At 36.4% G+C, this 27145-nt stretch overlaps 1 protein-coding gene across 1 annotated transcript; it reads left to right on the plus strand.

The window, feature by feature from the left end:
• The first annotated feature begins 1944 nt into the window (after positions 1 to 1944).
• On the plus strand, positions 1945 to 27145 carry SLC6A14 (solute carrier family 6 member 14). Its single transcript, XM_025431568.3, has 14 exons — positions 1945 to 2367; positions 3396 to 3561; positions 6785 to 6916; positions 8442 to 8603; positions 9713 to 9851; positions 10983 to 11115; positions 13022 to 13162; positions 18246 to 18474; positions 20105 to 20230; positions 21425 to 21543; positions 22255 to 22354; positions 22603 to 22712; positions 24891 to 25058; positions 26450 to 27145. The coding sequence occupies exons 1-14, from the start codon at positions 2320 to 2322 to the stop codon at positions 26594 to 26596; spliced, it is 1920 nt and encodes a 639-aa protein (XP_025287353.1). The 5' UTR covers positions 1945 to 2319; the 3' UTR covers positions 26597 to 27145.

Below are 27145 nucleotides of genomic sequence, written 5' to 3' on the forward strand. Positions count from 1 at the left end.
AAATAAATGAAAAAAAAATCCACAAACACCATTTGTTTGTGAGATAATAAATCAGAACCCAAACAGAAGGAAATGCAGTCCTGGTATTTTATGATCTCTTGGGGTTGGATGGTAGACCAGGTGTCCTTTCCCTTTTCTGACCATGGAGTTATTAAGTGGCTTCTCTGATTCAAAATTTCTTTTTTTTTTTTTTGTTTTTTGTTTTTTGTTTTTTGTTTTTGTTTTTTTTTTTTTTGATTCAAAATTTCTAATCAGCATTTACTGAGTGCCTGTCCATGTCAGGTTTTGTGCTAGGTGTTGGGAACACGGGAATGATTAACATGCAGAGAGCTGGCAGTCTAGAGGACTGTAAGCAAATAATTTCACATGACGTAACATGAGTATGGGGCAGCATAGGACTACGGAGGAGTGGCAGCTAAGCCTAGTGTGCAGTCATTGAGGTGCAACCATTGTGGAAAGATCTGGAGGATGTGACAGCTCAGTAGAGTCTTAAAGCAGGAGTAGTAGCTAGCCAAATGAGGAGGGTGGGAATTTCCAGAAGAAGAAATAGCATGAGCAGAGGCACAGAGGTGGGAACCAGCGTGGATGTGCCTGTGTGGGGGAGGACATGCAAGTTTACGAGTCTGAGGCAGAGAATGGGAAAAGATGCAAGACAACGGGGAAAATATCCCTCAAACAGACAAATAAACCAACAATGTTTTCTCTCGAATACCTTCTATTTTAAGTGTTATGCCTCTGATGCTCTAAGTTGTTAGACACTTCTCTACTGTGTAACAGGCAGGGAGAACTGCAACTTGTGTTCTCTGCATTCCCTTCTACCCCTGCCTTGACATTCCCATAATCTATGTATTCCTAAGAGTCCTATTCTCTTCCTAGTCCCAAAGTCCCCATCTGTTTTCCGTGCCCTCTTTAATTTCTGTGAGATGTTGATAGTTGGGCAAATGCGATTAGATTTGCTTTTCAGCTCGTCCTTTTGAACAGAGGGTTATATGTCCCTTTTCCTCTCCTCTCTTCTATGTCTGAGACAGGCTAATAATTCCTTCATTTTAGCCACACACCCCCCCCCCCCGTAGTGTGCATATAATACTAAGAGGTGCACACGCACACCAGCCTGTGCTATGTTCAAGATGAAGATGAAATTCATTAATGCTTTCTCATGACTACATACCTACCTTCCCACTTCCCTCTGGAGATTTCCTCTGCTTTGCCTGCCCAGACTCCTAGGGGGTCTATTTGTGTTGCAAATGGGAAATGCCCATCGGGTGGATGGAGAGCAAAGGAGCTGCACCTAGGGTATAGAATTTGACTCTGCTGGCTCCCCTGTGTGCACCCATTCGGACTGTGTTTCAGAGAACTGCCACCATGTTTGACCCGAGTCAGATGATCCGTTGAGCTTTTGGATGAAAAGGTGCTACACTGGTAAACAGCATTACGGTCATTCTTTCCTCCCTGGCCAAGCTGGGATGCTTCCTCATAGTTTACTTTCTAGGCCTTACTCTTGCAAAGCGGAGTCCTTTGTTAGGGTTAGAATTTCCCACAAATCCGCTCGATCATTTGTTTTTGTTTGCCCTCTTTGAAATGAGGCACAAAGCAATCCCTGTAAAGGGCAACGCTGTCCCGAAGGCTGAGGAAGGTCCCCGAGACAGTGGCTCCAAGTCGCTCTTTTCAGGCAGAGCCAGCTGAGTAACCTTATCGCAGGTAGCTGCTTTGCCAGGTGCCCGGTTCAGGCGCTTTCCCGCCGGGAGCGGCGCTAGCCCCGGGGCACCGGGCGCTGACAAGTGAGGGGCAAAACTTGGCGAAACCCCGGGGCCCGGGACCACGGGGTCTGTTCAGAAGAAACTTGGGGAACGGGGCGGGCCCCACAGACCGTGCCCTTCACCCCCCCGCCCCCCGCGCCGGTGGAGATCAGCACTTGGCGTCAGGACAGAGACCAGAGTAAGAGAGGACGTCAGGGGGAAGCCGGGAAGCCGGACCGAGGCGAGGTTGGGAAGGCACCTCCAGGCTCTGAGTCAGGGCTGTCCGTCCCTTCGCTCGGGCTGCTCGGCTCGCGCCAGCCCAGCCCTCGGCCGGGGCCGGGACCGGGGATTGCTACATGCCAGCTTCCCCGGGGAAAACCAGAGCCTCACTTTGGTCCCTTCCGGTAATTGACACGACAGGGCGCCCTGAAGGGGGAGGGGAGAGCTCCCTCCATAAATGGTCCCACCCCTGGGCAAGGTGGCTCACTCAGGCAGGTAGCAACGGGGGAGTGTGCACCTGCCGCCGGGCGAGCTCGGCCAGACTGCGAGACGAGGCGGAGCGAACTGAGGGAGTGAGTCAACCATGGACAAGTTGAAGTGCCCGAGCTTCTTCAAGTGCAGAGGGAAGGAGGTAGGGGTCTGGAAACGGTGGGAGGCGTGGCGGCTGGGGGGGGGGGGGGCTGGCAAGGGTAAACTTCGGGTGAGGCAGTCTCAGGCTTTGCCTTCTGCTGGCTGCTCCTTGTTCTCCACATTCCTCTTCAACTACCTTTAAGTGTGCCTGACATGTCCTCAAGAGTAGAGGAAAAAGAGAACAGCTCTTCTTGGGTAGCCAGAAGACTTAGGGTCACCTCAACCTCTGCCTTGGGTATGCCCACAAAATCCTGGGGCTTTTTTTGTCCCTGACCAGACTGTGTCCATATGGAGGGAAATGAAAAAATGCAGTGTCCTGATCTGACCTGGAACCCTCCATAGCCCAGAGCAGCTAACAGGTTGGGAGAGAACCCCTTCCCTCTGAGGTGCAGAAAGAGCTGCTCCACCTGGTGGGACAGGAGAATTTGTCTAGGAGTATTATTCTGTGGCTTCCAGCGAAGCCCCGATTTTATTCTCCAGGATAGGGAGTGAAGTCAAACTTCCCTTAACTCCGAACATCCCAAACTATCAGCGGATAGCAAAAGGAGTCTGTAAATTCTTTGTTTTAGTAGAAGATATGTTGTATCCTTCTTTTCAAAGATCTCCTGCAATCTCAAGAACGTTGATTTCATTCCAGTCTTCTTTAAGACTTGTATTTGAAGCCTTACTTGTCTGCCCTCATTTCCCTTTCATGCTGGGTACCACATGTAAATTTTCTAGCAAAATTTGGATGATCTCACCCAAAGAAGTAGCAAACATATCCATCTAAAGAGGTGTTTGGGTGTTTTCCCCTCATTTTAAGGAGTAAATGTTGTAAAGTAGAAGCAGCCACTAGCAGAAATCTCCTCAACCTTTGGAAAGCCTTTCCCTTGGCTATAGCTTTCAGGGTTCATTCCCTCCCCCCACCTCTCTCTCTGTCACACACACACACACACACACACACACACACACACACGCATGCATGTGAAATATGCTTCTGTGGATTTTTAATAGTAGAAAGACAAACTCTTGATATTTTCTCTTCTCCAGAAAGTGACAGCTTCATCTGAGAATTTCCATGTTGGTGAAAATGATGAGAATCAGGACCGTGGTAACTGGTCCAAAAAATCGGATTATCTTCTATCTATGGTTGGATATGCAGTGGGATTGGGGAATGTGTGGAGATTCCCCTATTTGACCTACAACAATGGTGGAGGTATTGCCCTCTCCCCCTCAACTTCTTTCCTCTTTCAGTTTAAATGGTGTGCTCTATGGCCTCTGAGCCTATTTTAAGAACTAAGCAGAGGTATATGCCAGTTTGGGTTAGTAGGAGAATGGGAAGCAAGCATATTGCATCCATCATTAGACTATGAGTTGCTAGCTCAAGTTAAGAAGCTGGGCTCACAAAATCCTCAGGTATAAACTTGATAAAAGTTGTCGTTTTAGCACTTCTGAGTTTCTGATTTAAGATGCAATATAATCTTCCACTTGCTCTTTTTATGCATGTTGCCATGATAATCTGTTCAAACTCAAGTTATGTTGGGCCTCATTTAAGACTGAATCAAAGCAAAAGGCAGGGGATTCTCATTCTAATATGAAGCTCAAATACATTGCTTAAGTAGCATAAGGCATTACATTGTGGAAATGCAAGTTTGGAAGGAGTTGGTTAAAAAGTAAAGGTCTAGTATTTTAAGCTGCAATATTCAGTTACACGTATTCCTAATTGAATTGACCATACGGAGGATCCTTCTAGAATGCAATAGACTTTAGTTCAAGACTAGGTGTTTAATTTCTGCAAAATGATACTGTTTATGCCTCAGAGATCATTAAGGAAGACTCATTAGAACAAGGAGAAAAAAATTAACTCTGAGGTGACATACAAAAGGAAACAAAATGAATTGCACAATTCCCTAGTAGTGTTGAAACAACTTTTCACTTACACCATATTTTATTTACTTGTAATTACAGGTTCTATTAGAAGTGTAGAGGTGACATGCCCTTAGATTTCATAATTGGGAACCAGTGAAACTGTGCCACTATAATTATTTTTCTTGGTATAATAGGATTTTGTGTGGTGATGTTTCAATCTTATAGTCCTTGTTAATTGGTTGCATTAGAACATTCATATTGGCCTTTAGAGTCTTGAGAAGCTCTGTTTATCAAACACTTTAAGTGTTAGTGCCAATAATTCCCCTCTCTGGAGCCTATATCGTTTAGTCATGGATTTGGTCTAAGTTTGAACTGGAAAATGAGTTAGGAATTACAGTCCTTTGGGTGTCTCATTCCTGAGGTCTAGTGTAGCGAAGAGCATTCAGACTCCTTTCCAGCGTCTTGTGTTCAGGTTCAGAAAAACCACAGTTTCAGAGATTCCCTGTGACTTGCCATCATATAGTGGCCCAGGGGTGGCCATAAATTTCCAGGAACTATATTAAACTAGGTTTAATAGAGAATTTTAAACGTACCCCCACACACACACTAAATGCTATTATTCTTTATATGCTACCATCTCTCTCACGATTTCCTCTAAAAATTAATATATCACATTAGCTCTCAGCTTTTAAAGATCGTATCATTTAGGTAATGAATAGCCTAGACTCTTTTGATTGTTTTTTTTCCTCTGTCCAAGTGTAGGAGAAGAACATGAAATTCAGATTTGTCAAGTGTTAATAGATCAGATTTTTAAATATGGTCAGGTTTGGAAAACTGTTGCTAAAATTTGGAATCATTTTTATCTAGGATTCTTTTTACTAGTTTATGAAGAAGTATCATATAACCATAGGGTCTGAGATAGCAGTATCAACAATTTGTGACCAGTGTATTATATTAGCAATTTACCAATTATAATTGTTATCAATAAAAAATAATATAATAGGTAAAAAGCTAAGTATACCACTAAGGAAAATCATATTAAAAAAAAAACCCAACCCACCCTATTTGTAATGGGCTAGTAAGATTTACCTTGTTGTATTTAGACAGAGAGAGTCTATATTACTTTTCTTCATATTTATCATGGTAAGACTAAAACTTCAATTAGTCATAGTAATGATGGTATGTACATTGCAACATCTATAAAAACATATTGTCTCTATGTTCTAGTACCTAGTGACGTGTACATAACAAGTATTTTATTGTGTCATTATTTTTAATGGAATATATTTTGAGGGTTGGGAAAAATGTAATTCCCAGGTATGATGTTACAATATCATAGTATGGAAAATACGTGAGAAAAATAGTGCAGCGTGGGCCAGTGAAATGTACAGAATCCAAAAGCCCATTTTTTATCCATTGATCCCCACGTTTTCCTGTTAAACTTTGTTAAGACTGCTACGTACTTGATCAATAAGTTTAATATTCTAAAAAAAAAAAAGTTTAATATTCTGTTGTGCTTCTACCTACAACCCGGCAAAAGTTCGAATGAGCAATTATGTCCCAAAAGTGGGCAGAAAAAAGTGAAATAATGAAGGTCAAAAAATTTAAAAAGGGATCTGGATAATCTAAAATGCAGGAGAATTAGTCCTACCTTATAAAATAGAGAGTTAACTTTTTTTTGATAGGGTGTGTGTGTGTGCACGTGCAGGCACAAGCCGTGGGGGGAGGGGCAGAGGGAGAGGGAGAGAGAAAATCTCAAGCCCGCTCTGTGCCAGCAGTGGAGCCATAGCAGTTCCCATGACCCTGAGATTATGACCTGAGCCAAAATCGAGAGTCAGACACTGAACCCACTGAGCCACCCAGGCATCCCGGAAAGTTAACTTTGAATGTATCTCAAAACTTCAGAATCTCTTAACAAAACCAAAAAATTTCTTACAGACATTGAGGAAAGACCCTTATGACTATTTGGAGAATAGTCCACTCAGCTGCAATAGCTTCCACTCTGAACCACATTTAGCATTTGCACTGGAAGTCTTACAAAAAATATACTGCTTATTTGGAAAGGAGAAAGGAGGGAAACTAACTTTGGACATAGACTGCATGCCTGCCATTTTGCCGAGGGTTTTCACATAGGCTCTATAACTGAATCCTTAGCACAGACTGATGAGTTGGTATCACTCTCTCCATTTATGAGGAACCCAAGGTCTGGAGGTTAGGTAGATTGCCCCAGGTCACGTAACTAGCAAATGGTGGAGTCAGGATATAAATCTAGGTGTATCTGGCTCCAAAGCCTGTGATCATTCACGTCCTCGGGATGGCTCTTTTATAAGCTATTGTTTTTAATAATCATAGCAACCTCTTTAGGTAATACTAGAATCCCATTTCACAGACGAGGAAGCCAAGGTTTAGAGAATCAACTACTTTCTCACAGAAAGTAATAAATCTGGGGCCTGAACCCAGTGCTCTGACTCCACTCTATCAGAAGGCTTTCACAATGTTACACTGGTTATTGAAGGGCCATCTGAGGTTTGGGACATAATAGTGCTTTGTTTCTATTTTGCATTTTCTAGGTGCCTTCTTGATACCTTATGCGATCATGCTGGCCCTGGCTGGTTTGCCTCTGTTCTTCCTAGAGTGTTCACTGGGACAATTTGCTAGCTTAAGTCCAGTTTCAATTTGGAGGATTCTTCCATTGTTTCAAGGTTGGTATTAAAATGTATTTCTTTCAGTGCCTATTGGTCTGTGTATAGAGCTGTTCCCACTATGTAGCAGGAAAGTGTTTCATATTTGGACATGATAAAGGCAAAGAAGCATACATTGTTTCTCTGAATTTTTGCTACTGTAAAATTGAAAGACCAAATGTTAATTTGTATTTCTGTTTCTCTGGGGCTGAAGATCTGGATGGGGTTCCAGAGGATACTAGAGGGGGTTGTCAGGATGTCATTATTTTCCTACATTCACCTTTTAAAATCCCTTGGCGCATAGTTATAGTCCTGTTGTGCATTACCTGCATGGCTCTGGCTTTTTTTCTACTTCATATTCAGTCTTTTGTCTTCTTGCCTTTGCATATCTTTTACAATGCCTCATTCAGCAAAGTTGAAGGGCAGGTCACTTTGTTTTCTTGGGTACGACTAATAGAATAGGACATTGGCAAAGCTTTTCAAAGTGCCTTGATTATTATTAAACATCAAACAGACTTCCTGTCTGAAGGTAAGATATCATTTTGCTATGTGCTAGCTGCTGCAAACTATTTGTAAAAGCCTCAATGCAGCATCAAAAATAAATTTGTAGTGAGTTGAATAGAACATTGTGCGGGAATATTAAGGAAGCCACCTCAAAAGCCAGTCTTGAGCATACAAGTTGTATTCGGTATGCTAAACTACATTTTGATATTACAAGTTCAAGAAACTTTGGCAGTTTAAATTCAGATTGTTACTGAACTATTGAATTTTCTTTACATGCACTTGTAGAAATCCTGTATGTTAATTCAGAGCCTTTATCTGCTACTTGTCAAAATATTGGCTTATAGATGAAGATGGAAGTACTGGTCAGTGGGTCAATAGGATACGAGTTTTGAATAGTGTTTGTTTGTTTTCAAGAACAGGACTCACTCTGACAAGGACTTTCAGACATAATAAGAGAGGAATGGCCATGGGTGATTCCTTATGTGAATTTGACAGATCAATACAGGTCCTCTGCCCTTGATCTTAGTAACATTTTCTTTTTTTTTTTTTTTTTTTTTTTTTTAAAGATTTTATTTATTCATGATAGCCACAGAGAGAGAGAGAGAGAGAGGCAGAGACACAGGCAGAGGGAGAAGCAGGCTCCATGCACCGGGAGCCCGACGTGGGATTCGATCCCGGGTCTCCAGGATCGCGCCCTGGGCCAAAGGCAGGCGCCAAACCGCTGCGCCACCCAGGGATCCCAGTAACATTTTCTAATTAACTAAAAGGAAATGGTTTCAGAAAGCCAGTCACCAAAATAATTTTAAATTTGAAAAAAAAAGCTGTTTAGACAGTAGTACTTGCTCATCTCTCCCAACTGCAAAACAAAACAAAACAAAACAAAAAAACCCAAAAAACCAAGAAAAGATAGACAGTGTTGTTTGAAACTGCCTTCTCGTTTTAAAATAGATTCTGTGGAAATTGAGATGCAGCTTTTTTTTTATGAATTAGGAAAAGAAATTGCACTTTTTTGTTTTTGATTTCAACTGTTCTCTTTTTTCAGGTGTGGGAATTACGATGGTCCTGATATCCATTTTTGTGACGATCTATTACAATGTCATAATTGCCTACAGTCTTTATTACATGTTTGCTTCTTTCCAAAGTGAACTACCGTGGAAAAATTGTTCATCTTGGGCAGATCAGAACTGTAGCAGGTCACCTATAGGTAACTGTGCTTATTTTCTTAAAAGATACTGTGAACAGAGTTCATCCTTTCTCATAAGCTTAAAAAGTTACACGATTTTCTCACCAATATAGGGGCAATTTAAAGTAAACCAAGAGTGGGATGCCCATCTGGCTCAGTCAGTAGAGCATGCTACTCTTGATCTATCTCAGGGTTGTGAGTTCGAGCCCCACGTCGGGTGTTAAGAGATTATTCAAAAATAAAATCTTATAGTGAGCCACAGGTTATTGATGAAAGCAGGATAAAGCATGGATAACTTTGAAAAGTGATTAGTGCAATATGTTAATTTCTGAGGGCTGCCAGTAAAGCCGAACCATCCTTAGGAGTAGCCAAGAGAGAAGGAAGAAAGTGGGAAAGTGGTAGAGACCATCACTATCCATGACAGGACTGACAGGACTATGGTATTTCAGGAGCCAGTGAAAGTCATCCACATCATAAGTGGATGGTCTTTGGGATCATGTCAAATTGATATTGTAGACCATTATTGCGGGGATTGCTTATGTATATTGGAGAATAAAGTAATAAAGCTTTAATCCTTCTTAGCAACTTAAAGGTGCCATTTGTCTATATAGGTTAAATCAATCCACATACCAAAAATTTTTTAGAGCACTAAATCACAATCGAAATTATTGTTACTTTATAGTGGTTATTACTATACATGTAATCCCAGTTTAAAAGGGATGATGTTCACTCACCCTTAGTTTACTAGTAGAGAGGCTTTAAGATGCTGAATGTGCATGGCTTGTTCCATTTGTAAGACTTCTCCTCTGCCCTCACCAAGTAACAATCTAAATGGTTTAATTATTTTACCATGAAAACTTTTTTTCAGGAGGGGGTGCCTGGGTGATGCAGTTGGTTGAGCAGCCGGCTCTTGATTTCAGCTCAGGTCATGATCTTAGGGTCCTAGGTCTCCACATTCAGTGGGGAGTCTGCTTCAGGATTCTCTCTTTCCTTTTGCCTCTCCGTTTATGTGCTCTATGTCTAAAATGAGTAAATGAATCTTTAAAAAAAACACCTTTTTTCAGGAAAATACTCTTCTAAAACTAAGTACGTTTCTATGTGTGTATTCTTTTTTTAAATATAATTTTTAGTTACTCATTGTAATGTCAGTACAAATACGGGGGAGATCATCCGAGTCAATAGAAGCTGGGTATACAACAACAGTTTAACCTGCATCAATGGAAGTGAAGCTTATCAGCCAGGGCAACTTCCCAGTGAACAATATTGGAAGTAAGTATGCTAGATAATCTATTTAAACAGATGTTATATAAGTTTTTGGAACTAACAATAAAATATTGATCAGCTCGTTCCTTGCCTCGTAAGTAGAAAAAAAGGGGAATCAGAGCCAGTTATACTTCTCATGACTCAAATTCTTACCTACCCTATGTGAGTGGTAGTAACCTGCAGGATTAGCTCATAGTCAACAAATTGCCATTTATAAATTGTTTTTTAAATGAGCACAATACTGTTGGTGATGATTTGTTCAGTGCTTGTCATGTATAATTTAGGGCATTTCTTTGAAGAAAAAGAATCTCAAATTTTAGACTATACTCAGCAAATTCTAATAGTAAACTGTTGGGTTGTGAGCAATATTTGGTGCTATTTAAGGCTACCATTCTTCATTATCCATTTTGCTTATGATTATCATTATTTGGTAAAAAATAGATATTTGGGGTTATATTTACTTGTATTACCTTTAATTGATCACACTTTACTTTCCTTACTTATACCTACATTTTACCCTTACCAAACTGCCTTGACTCTTGCTGTAATGAGCTCGTCCGCATCTACGTGTTAATGCTCTGTGTGACCCTTTAAAAATTTGGAACTTAAAATGTTCCCAAACATCAAACTAAGAATAAAAACCCTAGATCCATGCAGGTCCTAAATAGAAATCATTGATTTTTATAGAAAGCCTTTGAAAAAGGTCTAAAAATTGGGACCATTTAGGTTTGATGCTAACTACAAGTATGATGAATAATTTAATTTTAGATGTGTTCTTCATCATTTTACCTTGAGAAAAAAAACTGTAACAAATAAAAGAAATAATCTGATGTAAGGTTAATTTTTTTTTGTTTTACCTAAAGAAGCTTTGAAATACTAGGGGGCAAATCATAGCTGAAAAAATTAGTAGATCTTTTATTCTAGGGTTTGGAACTTTGGACTGGCTACAGTTAACCCTAAAGTTCAGAGCCTAGCTTTTCATTGAACTATTTTTGCCCTCTGTACTATAGCTCATATGACATTGATGCATTAATATGATGGAATACTCACGAACATCTCCCTGGCTGTAGATATTACAAAATTCAATGTGTTAAGACAAGTGATTCTGTGTTCATAAAAAGACTTGTATGTTTTCAGTAAAGTGGCGCTCCAGCGGTCAAGTGGAATGGATGAGACTGGAGTAATTGTGTGGTATTTAGCACTTTGTCTTCTTCTGGCTTGGCTCATAGTTGGAGCAGCGCTATTTAAAGGAATCAAGTCTTCTGGCAAGGTAATTTGGAAAACACATTAGATAGTGATGTAGCTCTTTTCCAGTTTCATTGCAGTTCAATGTCAAGCATAATCAAATGCATGTTTTTTCTATAATAGCAATATTCAAATGTGTGAAAAGCTTTCTAAGTAGGCAGCCTGACTGTAGGAAAATACATAAGATTGCTGCTATTGGTACAAATAAAACAAAACAAGCAAAAACTAGTACTAGGGTTGTGCAATTACAGCTGACCCTTGAACAATGTGGGGGTGAGAGGCGCCAACTCCCTCCTTGCAGTTGAAAATCCAGCTATATAACTTGATTCCCTCACAACTACTAACAGCATGCTGTTCACCAGAAGCTTTACTGATCATGTAAAGTCAATTAACACCTATTTTAGTATGTTATATGTACTATATGCTGTGTTCTTATAATAAAGTAAGCTGGAGAAAAGAAAATGTTATTAAGAAAATCATAGGAGAACACATTTATAGTACTTGAATTTATTGAAAAAAATCCTCATCTAAGTGGACCCATGCAGTTCAAACCTGTGTTGTTCAAGGATCAACTGTACTCAAACTGGACCCTGCTAGCTTATATAGCATTCTGAAGCTTGAGTGTGTGTTTAAAATTGTCTGTCCTATTATATAAAGAAGCATCTTGAATGGAATTGTATATTGGAATGTTTGGTTTAGGAACTCTAGATCCTAGTTATATAGAGACAGTGTCAGGATTCCTTTTGTGGGAGAGGGAAAAAAATCAAATATGCAGTCGTTTTCTTAAAGCTTGCTAAAATTGACTCAGAACCCTCTTTTTAAGTGAAGAGTCCTCTTCTGAAAAACACTGTATTTTCTCCCTTTATTGTTTTATTTTTTAAACTTTCCCAAGAACGTCATGGCATTTCAGGGAACAATGTGGAATTTTCTTTGTGAACGTTGTACAGTACTCAGAAAAGTGAATGTTTATGTATGACTACTAGACTGAAACCTCCTTATAGACAGAAGACAGGGGTAACTGTGGATACTATCTTTGTATTCCTGGTATATCTAGCACATTGTTAATGCTAAACTATAATGAGACCCTCTGTTAGATCACAAAAATACTGTGGACATTGCAAAGTCCGTGAAAACTTTCCAAAATAATGTTTCAATTGCACATTTTTGAAACCCGTAGTTCCTTTTTGACATCAATATTGAAATAATCCATTAAAGGCCATTTGTCTAGGCAATTAATTTTTATTGGTCTCTGGATGACTTTAAATTGTCTCCTTGGGCATATTATCAAACATAGGACATCTATGGATCAAAGAAATCATCCACATTAATGAAAAGCCAGCCTCAAAAGCAATCTGCTCATCTGTAACTATGTGTTACCCAGGATACAAGCCGTGCACATGTATGTGTGCTATCAAACTCACTTAATGGTAGCTCTAAGAATAATAATATCAAGTGTTGGGTATTCACTTTAATCAGCTTTCATGAGATTTGGATGTCTACTAGGAGATTATTTTCCTTCTCCTTGGGGACAATATATACTATTTCAGTTATAAAATCATTCCCTTCCCACCTCAATGCAGTAATTCACTAAGAAGTGATATCTGTCCCCTCAGACATTTATAAAGACATATTTAGGAAGGTACTCTACCTTGATTCCAAGTTACCACTGCTGATGTATTGTGTATTTACAATGTGTACCCAGGAAATAGTGCTTCATACATCAGAGTGTTTTGAAAATGGATCATCTCAGAGTGGGAGAAGAAAGATAAAATTATGCCAATTTTGGTATTGGTATCACCAGATTTATTAAAAATGTATGAAATCGTTAATACTTTTACTAATGTCAACTGCCTAACAATTTTGTTCATATGCAATTATGTAACATGACTTAAAAATTTAACTTATCAACCTCTGGTTGTTTTTCTTGTTAGGTGGTATATTTTACAGCTATTTTCCCCTATGTTGTCCTACTCATCCTGCTAATCCGAGGTGCAACTCTGGAGGGTGCATCAAAAGGCATTTCATACTATATTGGAGCACAGTCAAATTTTACAAAACTTAGGGAAGCAGAGGTAAGACTTCATTTGGATTTTAGATTATCTGAGGAGGTAAACCATAAAAGCAAACACTGAAAATCTTTGGTTGCAGGTAAGAGTATCATAATGTAGTGGCTTGTAAAAGAATATGCTGTTAAATTTGTGTTTCTGTTCACTGGGAAGTCTAATGTAGCCATTTAACATGACACTAGTGCTTTCCTATTGGAAGTGAGATGGTCATTTTAGCAGAAAAATTTTAAGTCATCTTATTCATACAACTGATTCTATTTGACCAAAAGGATTTGGGGCCTATGAATCTGAAAAAGAACTTGTCATGTTTGGATACCTACCTGCAAGTTGATGAGTAGGACAGTAAGATTTCTTGGATAAACTCATAGATTTCAAGATTATAGGTGAAAATCTAATGATCTAATACACATTTTAATTGCTTCAAAAGTTAATATTCCCAAATTAAGATCAAAGTGTACCTAATGGATTATGAAGTTAAACCACAAATTTGAAATGAATGAAGCATTCCATTAACAACACTGTTACTTGTAAACATAAATGTGTGCCATGAATATGAATTGGGTAACCTTCTTTTAACTTCAGTCTATCGCTAGATGATGGCTGTGTGTATCATGGATACATAATATCTTTTGCATTTTTGATTGCAGAGAGCATTAACAGTAAGTGTACTGTATATAGGATGCTTCTATTCACATAGCTTATGAATGGTTTCACTTTTTCAGTAAACACATCACATTTTTGGCACGCATTAAGCTTCTGGCCAGCTAAAACCCCAAGTCTTATGTTGAAGTCAAGAAACACTATGTTACTATCATCTTCCATACTAGCAGTGCTATCCAAAATAGTTATTAGTTTGTTTGCTGTGGTGTTCTTTGAGGAACTCATGCTAATTTCCAGCAATTTGTTATTTTCTAAATACTTACAATATGGATATATTTTTTTAAAGATTTTATTTATTTATTTAGAGAGTGCAAGCAGGGGGAGGGGCAGAGGGAGAGGGAGAGGGAGAATCTCAAACAGACTCTACACTGAGTGTGGAGCCTGATGGAGGCTCGCTATCACGACCCTGAGATCATGACACAAGCTAAAATCAAGAGTTGGATGCTTAACCCACTGAGCCATCCAGGCACCCCACAATCTGCACATTTAATTATTTGTTGTAGAATTTCTCTGGTAAGCAAGTCAAATTTATCAGTTTTTTTGTCATGGATATCCATCCTTTACCTTTTCTGAAAATTGAGATGTCAGTGTTTGGCCTTTAGTTTCCTGTACCCAAATAATTTTCACTCAGGAATTAACTACAACAGCCTTAAATTATTTCAGAACTATGAACTTTTATTATTTTAGTCTTGGAGATTAATATACTTTGATGTGTCCACAGGCCATTTGCTTATTTCTTCATTTATGTTGGGCCTCACATCTTTTAACCTTGTTTGTTAATATCTTCCCAACTCGAAGACCATTTTCGATGATGAATCAAAAACAAATAAAATGGAAGTTGGGATTCATCATCTTCTCTCTGTCAGGTTGTTAAGCAAGATGAAATATTAATTAATGCACTTTCAAAATGGTAAATTGTTAAATTAATATGAGCACACAATGATTTCAATTATTGCTGTCATGTTATACTATACTATTAGAGATGCAACATTTTCTCTAAGAAGTAGATCCTCCATTTTCTTGAAGCTTCATAACTTTGAGCACAGTTGAAAAGCCCCTTTGATATTCTTTGACTTTTACAAGCTTGAGATCACCTGAGCTTTACAGTTCCTGAAAAATTTTATATGATTATTTTATATTGGTCTGTTTCAATGTCTCTATTATCTTTAAAATATCAGACCTAAACCTAAAGCTCTTTATGAAACATACAATTTAATCCTTCCTCCTCTTCAATGTGGTAGAAACAGTACTCCCACCCTTCTTTGGGTTTGTTGGTAATGAGAATTTTTTCTTAATTTTTTTTATCTCTCACAATCCATATCCTGAGTATGGGATCATAAATATATATTTTTTCCTTTTCTTTGGATATCCGAACTTTGTTGCAATCTGTAGGAGAGCAGAGGACCATACAAATTTATAGCTAGAAGAGTCTTCCAGTCTTCAGTGATTATCGTACTAACTCCTTCATTTTACAATGGTGAAACTGAAACCCAGAAAGATTCATATTTAGTTAAGTTTACACAGCCAGTTTGTGCATCTTGAATGAAGATTTCTTAATCCCTAAATTAATAATTTTGTATATAGCTATGAGATTGATAGATATGGATATTATAACTACATTTGGAATTTTGCTTCACTTTACTTGCAACCTAGATACACATCATAGTATGCAGTAGCATTTTTATAGAAACCAGACCTGCCACACCAATTTCCAGCTCCCCCTAATTCACATATGCATACAAAAATGTATCAAGTAAAAGCAGCTGAGAGATCAACATAAGCATGTTGTTCATCTCTTAATATGTACAGCTGCCTAAAAAATAAGAGCATTTTATTTCTAATGATTTTGTTACAATAAGTGAAATAACCGTTATCTATCTATGCTTATCTCATCCATCCATTTTGCTTTCTTTTGGCTGCCTCCCATTATAAAGCAATTATAATATAATAATAATCTAACATCAAGCTGTATTCTGAAGATCTAGCAAATTTTATTCCCTAACAACTTTTATTTCTATTGAAATTGGAAATAGATTACATATCTTTCAAGGGGAAAATTACAGTTTTTAATTTCCATAAGAGAAACTGAGTATCAATTTATGATTATTTTCCATAATAATAGCAATAGCTACCATTGAGCATCCTAATTGCTTTACATATGCTATCTTATTCAATTCTCACATCATTCCAAGTACACTTGTAATAATAATAGTTATCATCATCATCATCATTTTCTTCATCCTCTCCATTTTACAGATGAATAAACAGGCTTAAAAATGTTAAATAAATTGAAGGCAAGGAGCGTAAGAGGTATTGGATATAAACTTCATTTTCTTTGACTCCAGAGCTAGAGCTCTTTGTCACCATTTTATATTGCCTGCCTTTCACTGAGCAGTCCTGTTTTTAGATGGACTAAAAAAAAAAAAACACTTTTGCCCAAATCTTTGCCAGTCTTCTTCCTTGAAATCTACACAATTAGGTTACTTTGGGTAATGTTTTATCTACAGAATTTCACTGTTAACATGGATTTCCATAGATTAGATTAGTTTCTAAGATTATTTTCCTTTAGCAAATATATAGGAGAGGCAAATTATAAAAGGGACACTAGTAAAGGGGTAAGATTGGATGCAGTGAGTGGGAGGCTGCTTAAAGAGCGGAGGCCAGCTATGTGGGGCTCTAAACGAACAAACTAAGGGATGTCTAAATATATCATCATTCTTCAAAAATTGCCTACTACTATTCTTGTTAAGAATGGATATGTATCAATCCTCCCCAAATTGGTATGCAGAGTCAATAACATTTTAATCAGATTGACAGCAGTTTTTCTTAGATCTTGTAAGAGGCAAAAAAAGGTGTTTTTGAAGAAGGAAGACCTGTCCTACTAGATATGAAACAATATTATGATGCTATAGGAATTAAAATAAAGTGGTATTAGCATAGGTATAGACTTACGACCAGTGGAACAGAACAGTAGTCTCAGAAATAGATTCATGAACATTTGGAACTTGATATATGGCAGAGGTGGCAATGCAGATCGATGGGGGAAAGGATGGACTATCTAATTGATATAATTGACATCCAATTGATATAACTGATAATATAAATCATCTTTAGACAAATGATACTCTAGAAAAGAAAATGAATTGGGATTTCCAATTTAATATATACTGTATCAATTTTTAGGTTAATTGAAAACAATATGAGCAAAGCTTTAAATCCTTTTGAAGAAAATGTAGGACAGTATCTTTATGATCTTTGGCTAAGACTTCTCTTTAAGTAAGAGAAATCAAGGACAATACATGAAAGTGAAGATGGACACCTTTAGTTACATTAAAACAACAATAAAACCTTTGGCTCATCAAAGGTCACGATGTTAAGAGGTGAAAAGAGTTAACCACAAATTGGGAGGAAAATTATCATATATAATAGACAAAAGATTAGAATCCAAATTACATAAGAATTGCTAGAGATCAAAGAAGACAAATAACCCAAACAATAAATTGGCAAAAGGCACGAATAAGAATTTCACAGGGAAAAAAACCCTATGGAATATAAGCACATAAAAACAAACTAAACCTTATAAGTAATTAGGGTAATGAAAACTCTCATTCGACAGCCACCAGATATGACCATATTAAAAATTCTGACCAATATTGGCAAGCATGTGAAGGAATGGGAGCTCTCACACCTAGCTGGTGAGAGTAGGTGGTAAAATAATATGGCAATATTTAGTAAAAGAGAAGACGCATCATATACCTCTTTAACATTGCAGTTCCTCAACTAGGTATGAGGAGACATGCACAGGAATACTTACAGCTACATCATTTTTAATAGCAGAATATTGAACAGCCTGAATGTCCCTCAGCAGGATAAAGGATGACCTGTGGTATACATAGTGGGGCAAACGGCAGTGAAAAAAATGTTCAAAACTACAGATATTTAACTAAACCATATGAATTTGCCCATATTTTTTCATTTTCAACATAAAGTTGAAATATAATGTTCAAATTGATCGTGGATAAATCTCATACAATACTGAATGAAAAAAGGCATGTTGAATAGGTTTATATCCATTAAGAAAACTTTTCTATAAACCCAATAACATGAAAAGCTAAATACCATACTGTTTGGGTTTACATATTTTTATGGTAAAAATATAAAGAAAAACAAGGAAATGAGAAACACATAAGTCAGGATAGCAATTACCACTGGAGGTTGAAGGGTGATATGATGACAAAGGGGCATTGGGCGGCTTCCAAAGACTGACAACATTTCATTTTTTAAGCTGAGTAGTGGGTTTGGTGTTTATTTCATTATTATTCATATTAATTCATTAGTATATATGAAGTATTTTATAGAAGTAAAAAATTTAAAGTGTGTCTTTTTAAACATGGAATTATCAAAAAAATTGAATTATCTTCTCTTATAGGTTTGGAAGGATGCTGCCACTCAAATATTTTACTCCCTTTCAGTGGCTTGGGGTGGCTTAGTTGCTCTATCATCTTACAATAAGTTCAATAACAACTGCTTCTCAGATGCTATTGTAGTTTGTTTGACAAACTGCCTCACTAGTGTGTTTGCTGGATTTGCTATTTTTTCTATACTGGGACACATGGCTCATATATCTGGAAAAGAAGTCTCTCAAGTCGTAAAATCAGGTATGTGATGCTCTACGTTAACAACTTTGATTAATTCAGTGTAGCTCATTTAAGAAACACTAATACATTTTGTATCAATTTGCTTAAAGCACTCAAGTAAAGTTTAGGGTGTTGCATTTTCTTTCTCATTTCATCTTATATAATTTGATTGCTTTAATCATGTAATAATTCTTAGATTGTCTGAGAAAACAGGACTATATTAGGGAACAATTGTTTAAGAAGATAATTGTCTGAATTTTGCATAGTCCTTCATATGAACTGCCTACTGTACATGAGTGCCTTTACACATATTATCTTCATTTATGTGTGTATATATACATATATACATGTGTGTATTCATATGAATGACTATATGAGTATATATGTGTGTGGGTGTGGCTGTGTATTCCTCCATGTACAAGTGCAATATTGGGTCTGAATTTTTAAAACACATCAGTATCATATCGATAGAAACCCAAGTAACTTTGAGTATCCAGCTATGTCCAGCTTTAAAGGAATCTGTTTAATGAACTTCCTAACTTTCTTTAGCTAAGGATGCTTAGTTATCTGACTAAGAATCTTAGGAAAAGAATTCCAGGATTCTTAGTGGTAGGAATTCCTCATTAAATTTTTATTTATGGGGATGCCTGGGTGGCTCAGCAGTTTAGAGCCTGCCTTCGGCCCGGGGTGTGATCCTGGAGTCCTGGGATCGAGTCCCGCATTGGGCTCTGTGCATGGAGCCTGCTTCTCTCTCTGCCTGTGTCTCTGCCTCTCTCTGTGTGTCTCTCATGAATAAATAATTTAAAAACATTAATTTTTTTTATGGCCAGTATCATTTGATGGAGAAGCCAATGCAGGAGAATAGAATGTTAGGACTAGAAGAGACCTCATAGATAATTTAGCTTCTCATTTCCAGAGAAGTGGACTGATGCACAGAAATTTTATGTCTTACAGTAGATAGATAAAATCATTAGGAAGTGACAGAGCCTAGGTTAGAAGCTAATTCTGCTGAATCCTAGGTCAGTCTTCTAGGACTCGGGAGAAACCTAAAATACTTAAGGCAACTAAGTATCATATGATATAATTGAAAAAATTTAAAGCACCTCTAACAATAATATACATCAAACAGAAAATAAGATTCAATTTTTAGTTTTGTTATATACAAGTTTGCAAGTGTCCATATTCTAGTTAAAATGGCAGTACACATTCTGGGTGAACATTTGGAGAGACGGCTAAAGACTACAACAGTCATTCCATAAGCATATCTTTCTTAATAGTGTAATTCTTTTTGAATTTCTAGGCTAGTATAATTTACGTTTCTGGAGTTTAAGACAATTCTTTATGAATCTTAAAAAAATGAAAGAGTTAAACAAAATCATTGAAATAGTTAAGATCTCCTATGTGAGTAATTTACAAAATTCATCTCATAGCTTAATTCACGTCACATGCACACATGCACACATTATCATTTTGTTGAATAACCAAGTCGAATATTTTTAAGAGTACAAGTGAAAGAGTTGCTTGAGAATGTGCATTATGGATGGCATTGCTAAATTGAAATGAGTTTTTTCTAGTATCTTATTTTGGAAATGTTCAAATATGTGAACTTTTTTGCAACTGATTTAAATTAAATATCATACATTTTTCTTAGGTTTTGATTTGGCATTCATTGCTTATCCAGAAGCGCTAGCCCAACTCCCAGGTGGGCCATTTTGGTCCATATTATTTTTCTTCATGCTTTTGACTTTGGGTCTCGACTCTCAGTTTGCATCCATTGGTAAGTAATACTCTGAGTGTTATATTTTATATTTTGTTATATTTTACTCATGTTTCCTCTACTTAAAAACATGTTGCCATTAGGTTTGCCCTTAGAATCTGAACATTCTTTTTAACTTAATTTTAAATACAGAAAAATACAAAGCACTCATGTAGTAGATACCCAAAAGGAACAGACATGAATGTTTCATATTTGCTTCAGAAATGAAATTGAAGTCCCCTGTTTCTCTCCCTAATACAATTCACATTTCTTCCTTCCCAGAAGCAACTGTCACCATGGATTATGTGTGTTATTCAGTCCATTCTTGATACATTATATACATGTCCATAAATAACACATGAATTTTGTCACATCAATGTGAAGTTTCATAACATACATATCATTCTGACAGTTGTTTTTCACATGTATTGTGAATCTGTGTTGATATATACTCCTATATATCTACCGAATTCACAATCTGTTGCTGATGGGCATTTGGATTATTTACAATTTTGAAAAATTACACATGCTACTCAATGATTATTCTTGCATGTGGCTCTATGTATACGTAGGGATTTCCCCTGGGGTACACACCTAGAAATTCGGAAACTTTTTCATCATATCACTCTTACATAAATACACTTTTATAATTGACTATATACAGTATAACGTCTGGCCTCCTCTAGTTGACTTTCAAAGCCCTTGAAAATTTTAAACCTGTATCTTCATCCTTTCACCCATACATCCTTCTACTTTCAGTCAGTACTGTGATATCATGAACACATTTCTTTCTAGAAGGCCTTTCTGTCTCCATGCCATTTATTCAAATGTTCATTTTATTTAAAAGTTCTAGAATTCTTCCTTCCCTATAACCCTCTTTCAAACTACGTCAGCCTTCAGGGATCTGTTACCTTGTAGTTACTACCAATGAAAAACCTTGTAAAACAGACTAAAAATAACAAATAAAGAGAGCTGCATTTGGTTTTTATCAGAACCAACAGGTGGTAACTGCCAAAAGAAAGGATCCTATGGGTTTTTTAAAAAAGCAAGGAGTAGGACCCAGAGTATATTTTCAGCATATATTTGTAAATTTGTTTTTTTTTTTTTTTTTTTTTTTTTTTTATATTTGTAAATTTGATTAGAAGCTGAATTCTTTGATTAAAATTATTGGCAAATGAGTTTACATATAACATTGCCATTTTTTCCCTTCTGAAGAAACGATTACAACAACGATTCAAGATTTATTTCCCAAAGTGATGAAGAAAATGAGGGTTCCTATAACTTTGGGGTGCTGCTTGGTTTTGTTTCTCCTTGGTCTTGTCTGTGTGACTCAGGTATAGTACAGTTTTTTTTTTTAAGATTTTATTTATTTATTCATGAGAGACACACAGAGAGAGGCAGAGTTATAGGGAGAGGGAGAAGCAGGCTCCCTGCAGGGAGCCCGATGTGGGACTCGCTCCCAGGACCACGGGATCATGACCTGAGCCAAAGGCAGGCACACAACCCCTGAGCCACTCAGGTGCCCCTTATAGTATTTTTTTCATAGACAAATCATTAGTTGGAATGTATCTTATAATCTAAATAAGCAAACAAAGGTTTAAGAGGATGTTTAGTGACAGATCCAAGTCTGACTCGTATCAAGGTTTTCTGGGTTTTAGCCCAAATTTTTTCCCATTATAGCACAGTTTTGAAATTTAATAATATTTTGAAGAGGGGAGGTGATCCAATAATGGAAAATTTACCCAAGTACAAGAAAGTTATAGACTTTGAACATATGCTATATTTTTGGCAGCTACTACAGAGCACACAGACACTGCATATAATTTTGATAATCAAGTATTCTAAATGCTTATTTTTTACAGTGACTCAGTATAGGATGGAAGGTGCATCCTTTTTGAGATATTTAAAGCCACATTTGTGTTTACATTTGGAAACATTCCTTGATCATATCTTAGCATAGGTGAAACCAGGAAGCATATATTTAGACTTCATCAATCATAAAAATAAATTAAAATATACTTAGATGTAATTTTTTTTTTTTGTAGGCTGGAATTTACTGGGTTCATTTGATTGACCACTTCTGTGCTGGATGGGGTATTTTGATTGCGGCTATACTGGAAATCATAGGAATCATCTGGATTTATGGTAAATAGTAACTACAGAATTATCTACATATTTTATTAACTAATTTAGTGTGATTCCTTTTCATTATGTTTACGAAAATAGTAAAGTATAATATTACTGGGAAAATTGATTATGAATATTATGTAGTTAAAGGTGTATACTTCATTGATATAGTATAGGAAAATTTTTAGACAGTCAGGCAATTTGGGGCCACAATGATTAATGGAGGAAAATGTAAGCAAGGACTGAATGCACTCTTTTTTTCTAAGGTGGGAACAGATTCATTGAAGATATAGAAATGATGATTGGAGCAAAAAGGTGGATATTCTGGCTATGGTGGAGAGCTTGCTGGTTTGTTATTACTCCTCTTCTTCTGATTGTAAGTATTAATATGCTATGAATTTGAAATCTATCTATATATAAAACATTTCTAAGATAAACTTGAATAATTCATGTTAGAGACAATAAGGCAAACTGTCATAAATTAATGACTTTCAACTTTTGCTTTATGATTGCCAAGTTGCCTAAATTAAAAATACCTTTGCAGTATTGTTTTTGAGGCTATAGGTTTAAACATTTACCATTTGAGAAAATGAACAGGCTCTTATAGACTTAAAGGTCCTATGTACTTAAAAATTATCAATAGAATAAATAAAATAAATCATTCATTTGCTGGTTCCCTAAAAATTATGCTGAACAACCTACACTGTCCCTAACCTCTCTGCTAAGACCCAGACTCTGCCTGCAAGGAATATGATCTCAATACACTAATTGCTAAGAAACAACACTCAGATTTTAGTGCACATTTTTCTTTATGGGAAGTATTTACTATCCAAAATTACTAAAAGAAAGTCACCACTGTCAACAGAGGCAACAGTTTATGTTAAATTCAACAATTGGTGCTATTTAGGAACTGAGGGAAAGCAAAAGGTATCTTACCCGAGAGACATGACATATAGACATACCTTTAAATATCAGTTCAGGACAGTAAGTGACAAAATAAACACTTAATAGGATGGAGAATTACTGTAATGGTGGAGGTGGGGGCAGCGGCAAAGCTTCATAGAGGATGTTTGGTCCTCATTGCCTCCTTGTCTCAAAGTCTTTCCTAGGAAAGGGCATTAAATAATTTGATCCAGAATGTGCTTCACATCTGAAGTATTATGTTTGTTTTAGAGAATGTTAAGTTTTATTTTTTACATTTTATAAGGTCAATTTCAAGTAGGGAGCAGTTTGGGACTGACTGTACTGAATTAAAATATTTTGGATGCTCCATATTCTAGCAAAATGATTTTGACATTACTACTAAATATTTTCTTCTTGTGACAAGTCTCCATAATAAAATAAGCCCTTTATCAATTAAGAAGCTCTCACTATATTTTTTTTAGCCAGTGAGTTTTCATTGATTAATAGCTTTGACAACTGGATTTAATTTAAAATGCAAAAGTATTAAATATTTAATGATATACATTATCATCTATTTTGCAGTCAAATACTCTACCCCTGAGCTATACCCCCTAATCATCTATTTTGTATAAAGTGATATGAAGTCATGGATACTCCAGTATCCTCATCCACTCTCTTGTATTTATGTAAAAGATTATGATAATTGGGAAATACATTTAAATTACTGGGAACTAATGTATTAAATTGATGGAATTAAACTATTTAATTCTAAAATTAAACTTGAATATCAAATAGGTATTTACCAAATAGGTAATTCTTACATTCCATCTCCCTGAGTTTAGTAAAAGATAGCTAAGTAGTTTAGAGAAAGTACTAGGTGACTCTGGTTTTTGTTTTGTCTGCCTTACAAGTTTCTAAATAATTACTTTTAATGCAGCAACATATCTAATAGGTTTTTTAAAAAGTTTTTTTTAACTTGACCATTAGGTGTTTTCCTTGCGAAGATTCAGATTTCACTGTTTTACCCAAACACACATTGCGTTTGTTTTTCCTCTCTCAAAGAGAGGCTAGAAGTGAAGTGTACTTTATATATACCAGTAGTTTGTGAATGTGTGTGTTTTGGGTATGGAGTAAGGGGTGCTCTATGCCATGGGAAATAATAGAAGCAACTGCTAAGCAAGGTGCAAAGCATGTTCACTAAAAGGTACTTTACATTCTCCTTGAATTAAGTGCTATGCTGGTGAGCTGGATAGCATAGGATAAAAGCATACTATTGTAAGTTAAAGTTAAAAGGTCAGTAATGGACATTTTCAGATATTATTTTGTTTTCAATATGAAATATTTCATGGTAAAGTATTTTATTGAAAAACATGTTGGACCTGTATTTTATTTTTTATAACTATACGGAGGTGCTCATTTTGGAAAAATCTATTCAAAGCCAAATATGAGTTATTTAGATGAGTTCATTTAGTACTCTCTTCTGGCTAGTTACTGGATTATCTTAGTTGTTTGAATGTATTTTCATTTTAATTGCTTTTGATAGATGATTTCTAAGGAATGGGATCAAATTCCTAACAATTAGTGCAATTGAAATTGTTAGTGCAATAAAGTCTAATCTTTAGAACTGTCTTTTCATACTTGACTTTCACAGGCAATTTTGATCTGGTCATTGGTGAAATTTCATAGACCTGATTATGCCCAAATTCCATATCCTGACTGGGGAGTTGCTCTAGGCTGGTGTATGATTATTTTCTGCATTATTTGGATTCCAATTATGGCCATAGTAAAAATAATTCAAGCTGAAGGAAGTATCTTTCAAGTAAGCACATTTATATTACACTTTGTAGAAAGTACTTATGATGAAAATGGGGATTACTCAAATGGTGGTAATATGGGATTATGAACCTTTAGGTTACAATCTGATACAATCATCAGATATATGTGCATAACATAGCTTTATATCATATATATATATATATTTGTGTGTCTTCTACTATAAGCTTCTTTAGGGAGTCTTCTGTTGCTTGCTGCTATATCCTCAGTTCCTATTAGAGTGCTCAGCACAAAGAAATTGTGATATTTATCCTTGTACTGAGTTGTCCCTGAAGATGACACCAAGCAAATGACCTTTTTGCTTAATATCTATAATCCTTACTTTATATTGTCTGGTTATAATACATGTGTTAATAGTGTGTTTAGGGTGGAAAAAGCCTGCTAAATTATTTCAAACCCAGTCTAGACCCTGAGTGATCCCTCTTGCACGGAGACATAGGGGGATGCAGTTGATTATGACATCTCATTAGGATAATGACTAGGACAAATCTCCAGTCAGATTTTAGGTGATTTCCCAAGCTCATTCCAATCAGTGGTTTGATCCTTGAGCTCCTTTTATTTGGTTCTTGGAACCTCCCAGGTACACTGATTTAAATCCTCACATAACCCTCACTCTAAGGGCAGGACCAAAATGTCGGAGAATTCAGTGAAAAACATGGAGTGATTCCATTGTTCAAACAGGCCCATATATTTTCTTTTCAAATCATTTACATACTCACTTATTTTGGTTTCGTAGTTAATATAATTCTATTAACAGTTAAATTTGAGTGTCATTTTTAATTTTTAATTAATTTTCTTTTTTTCTTTAAATTTTTTTTTTATTTACTTATGATAGTCACACAGAGAGAGAGAGAGAGAGAGAGAGGCAGAGACATAGGCAGAGGGAGAAGCAGGCTCCATGCACCGGGAGCCCGATGTGGGACTCGATCCCGGGTCTCCAGGATCGCGCCCTGGGCCAAAGGCAGGCGCTAAACCGCTGCGCCACCCAGGGATCCCCAATTTTTAATTAATTTTCTAAAAAGATTTTATTTTATTTATTTATTCATGAGACACATACAGAGAGGCAGGGACACAGGCAGAGGGAGAAGCAGGCTCCATGCAGGGAGCATGATGCGGGACTCAATTCCAGGACTCTAAGATCACGCCCTGGGCTGAAGGCAGACGATCAATCACTGAGCCACCTAGGCTTCCCAGTATCATTTTTTTAGTACACTGTACTAAGAATTTTTGATGACCACCTTTTACCTTTCTATGGTTCCCATTTCATTTTGGTTAGCAAAAAAACTTAATATTTTGCAATGAAAATATGGTTTGATATCTGCTTGTTTACAGATTGCAGCACATATGGTCTAAAACAAGTTTTTTTTTTCTTTTCAGCGCTTTGTAAGCTGCTGCAGACCAGCTTCTAACTGGGGTCCATACCTGGAACGACATCGTGGGGAGAGATATAAAGACATGGTAGACCCTAAAAAAGAGACTGACCATGAAATACCTACTGTTAGTGGCAGTAGAAAACCAGAATGAGATCTAATTTATAAAAATATGTGGTCATACAATGTGATTATTTTAGAACAGAGGAAAATTTTATTTATTTATATGCTGGCCGAGTAGAAAAACGTCTATACTATATTCATGATAGTATAAACTTTTTTCCCATTTAAGCAGGAATGTAATATAATGTGAATCTACTACTATTTAACAATGTGATTATTATATTTCTTTTTAGATTATCTATCTGTATAACACACAGCTGTCTCTATGTCATACACTTTTGTAAATATTATCATAATATTTTTCTAATACGCTGAAGACTTTATATTGAGCCAGTGATTTAGAAAACTGTTATATTTTCTATTATATAAGTTTTAAAATATTATTTGCTTTTATTTTCTTAGTTTACAATCTTTCTTTTCCATAAAGTTGAGGGAAGTAAATCAGTATATTTAAAAGAAAGTGTTAAAATTGAAGGTCTCGTTTAACTAGAAATGCCATACATATATGAAAAAATGGATTGTGTATATGAGCACTGTAGTTTAATACTTTTAATCCAAATATATATAAAATTTTCATGTA

Source organism: Canis lupus, chromosome X, assembly GCF_003254725.2.
Source record: "Canis lupus dingo isolate Sandy chromosome X, ASM325472v2, whole genome shotgun sequence".
Classification (NCBI taxonomy): domain Eukaryota; kingdom Metazoa; phylum Chordata; class Mammalia; order Carnivora; family Canidae; genus Canis; species Canis lupus.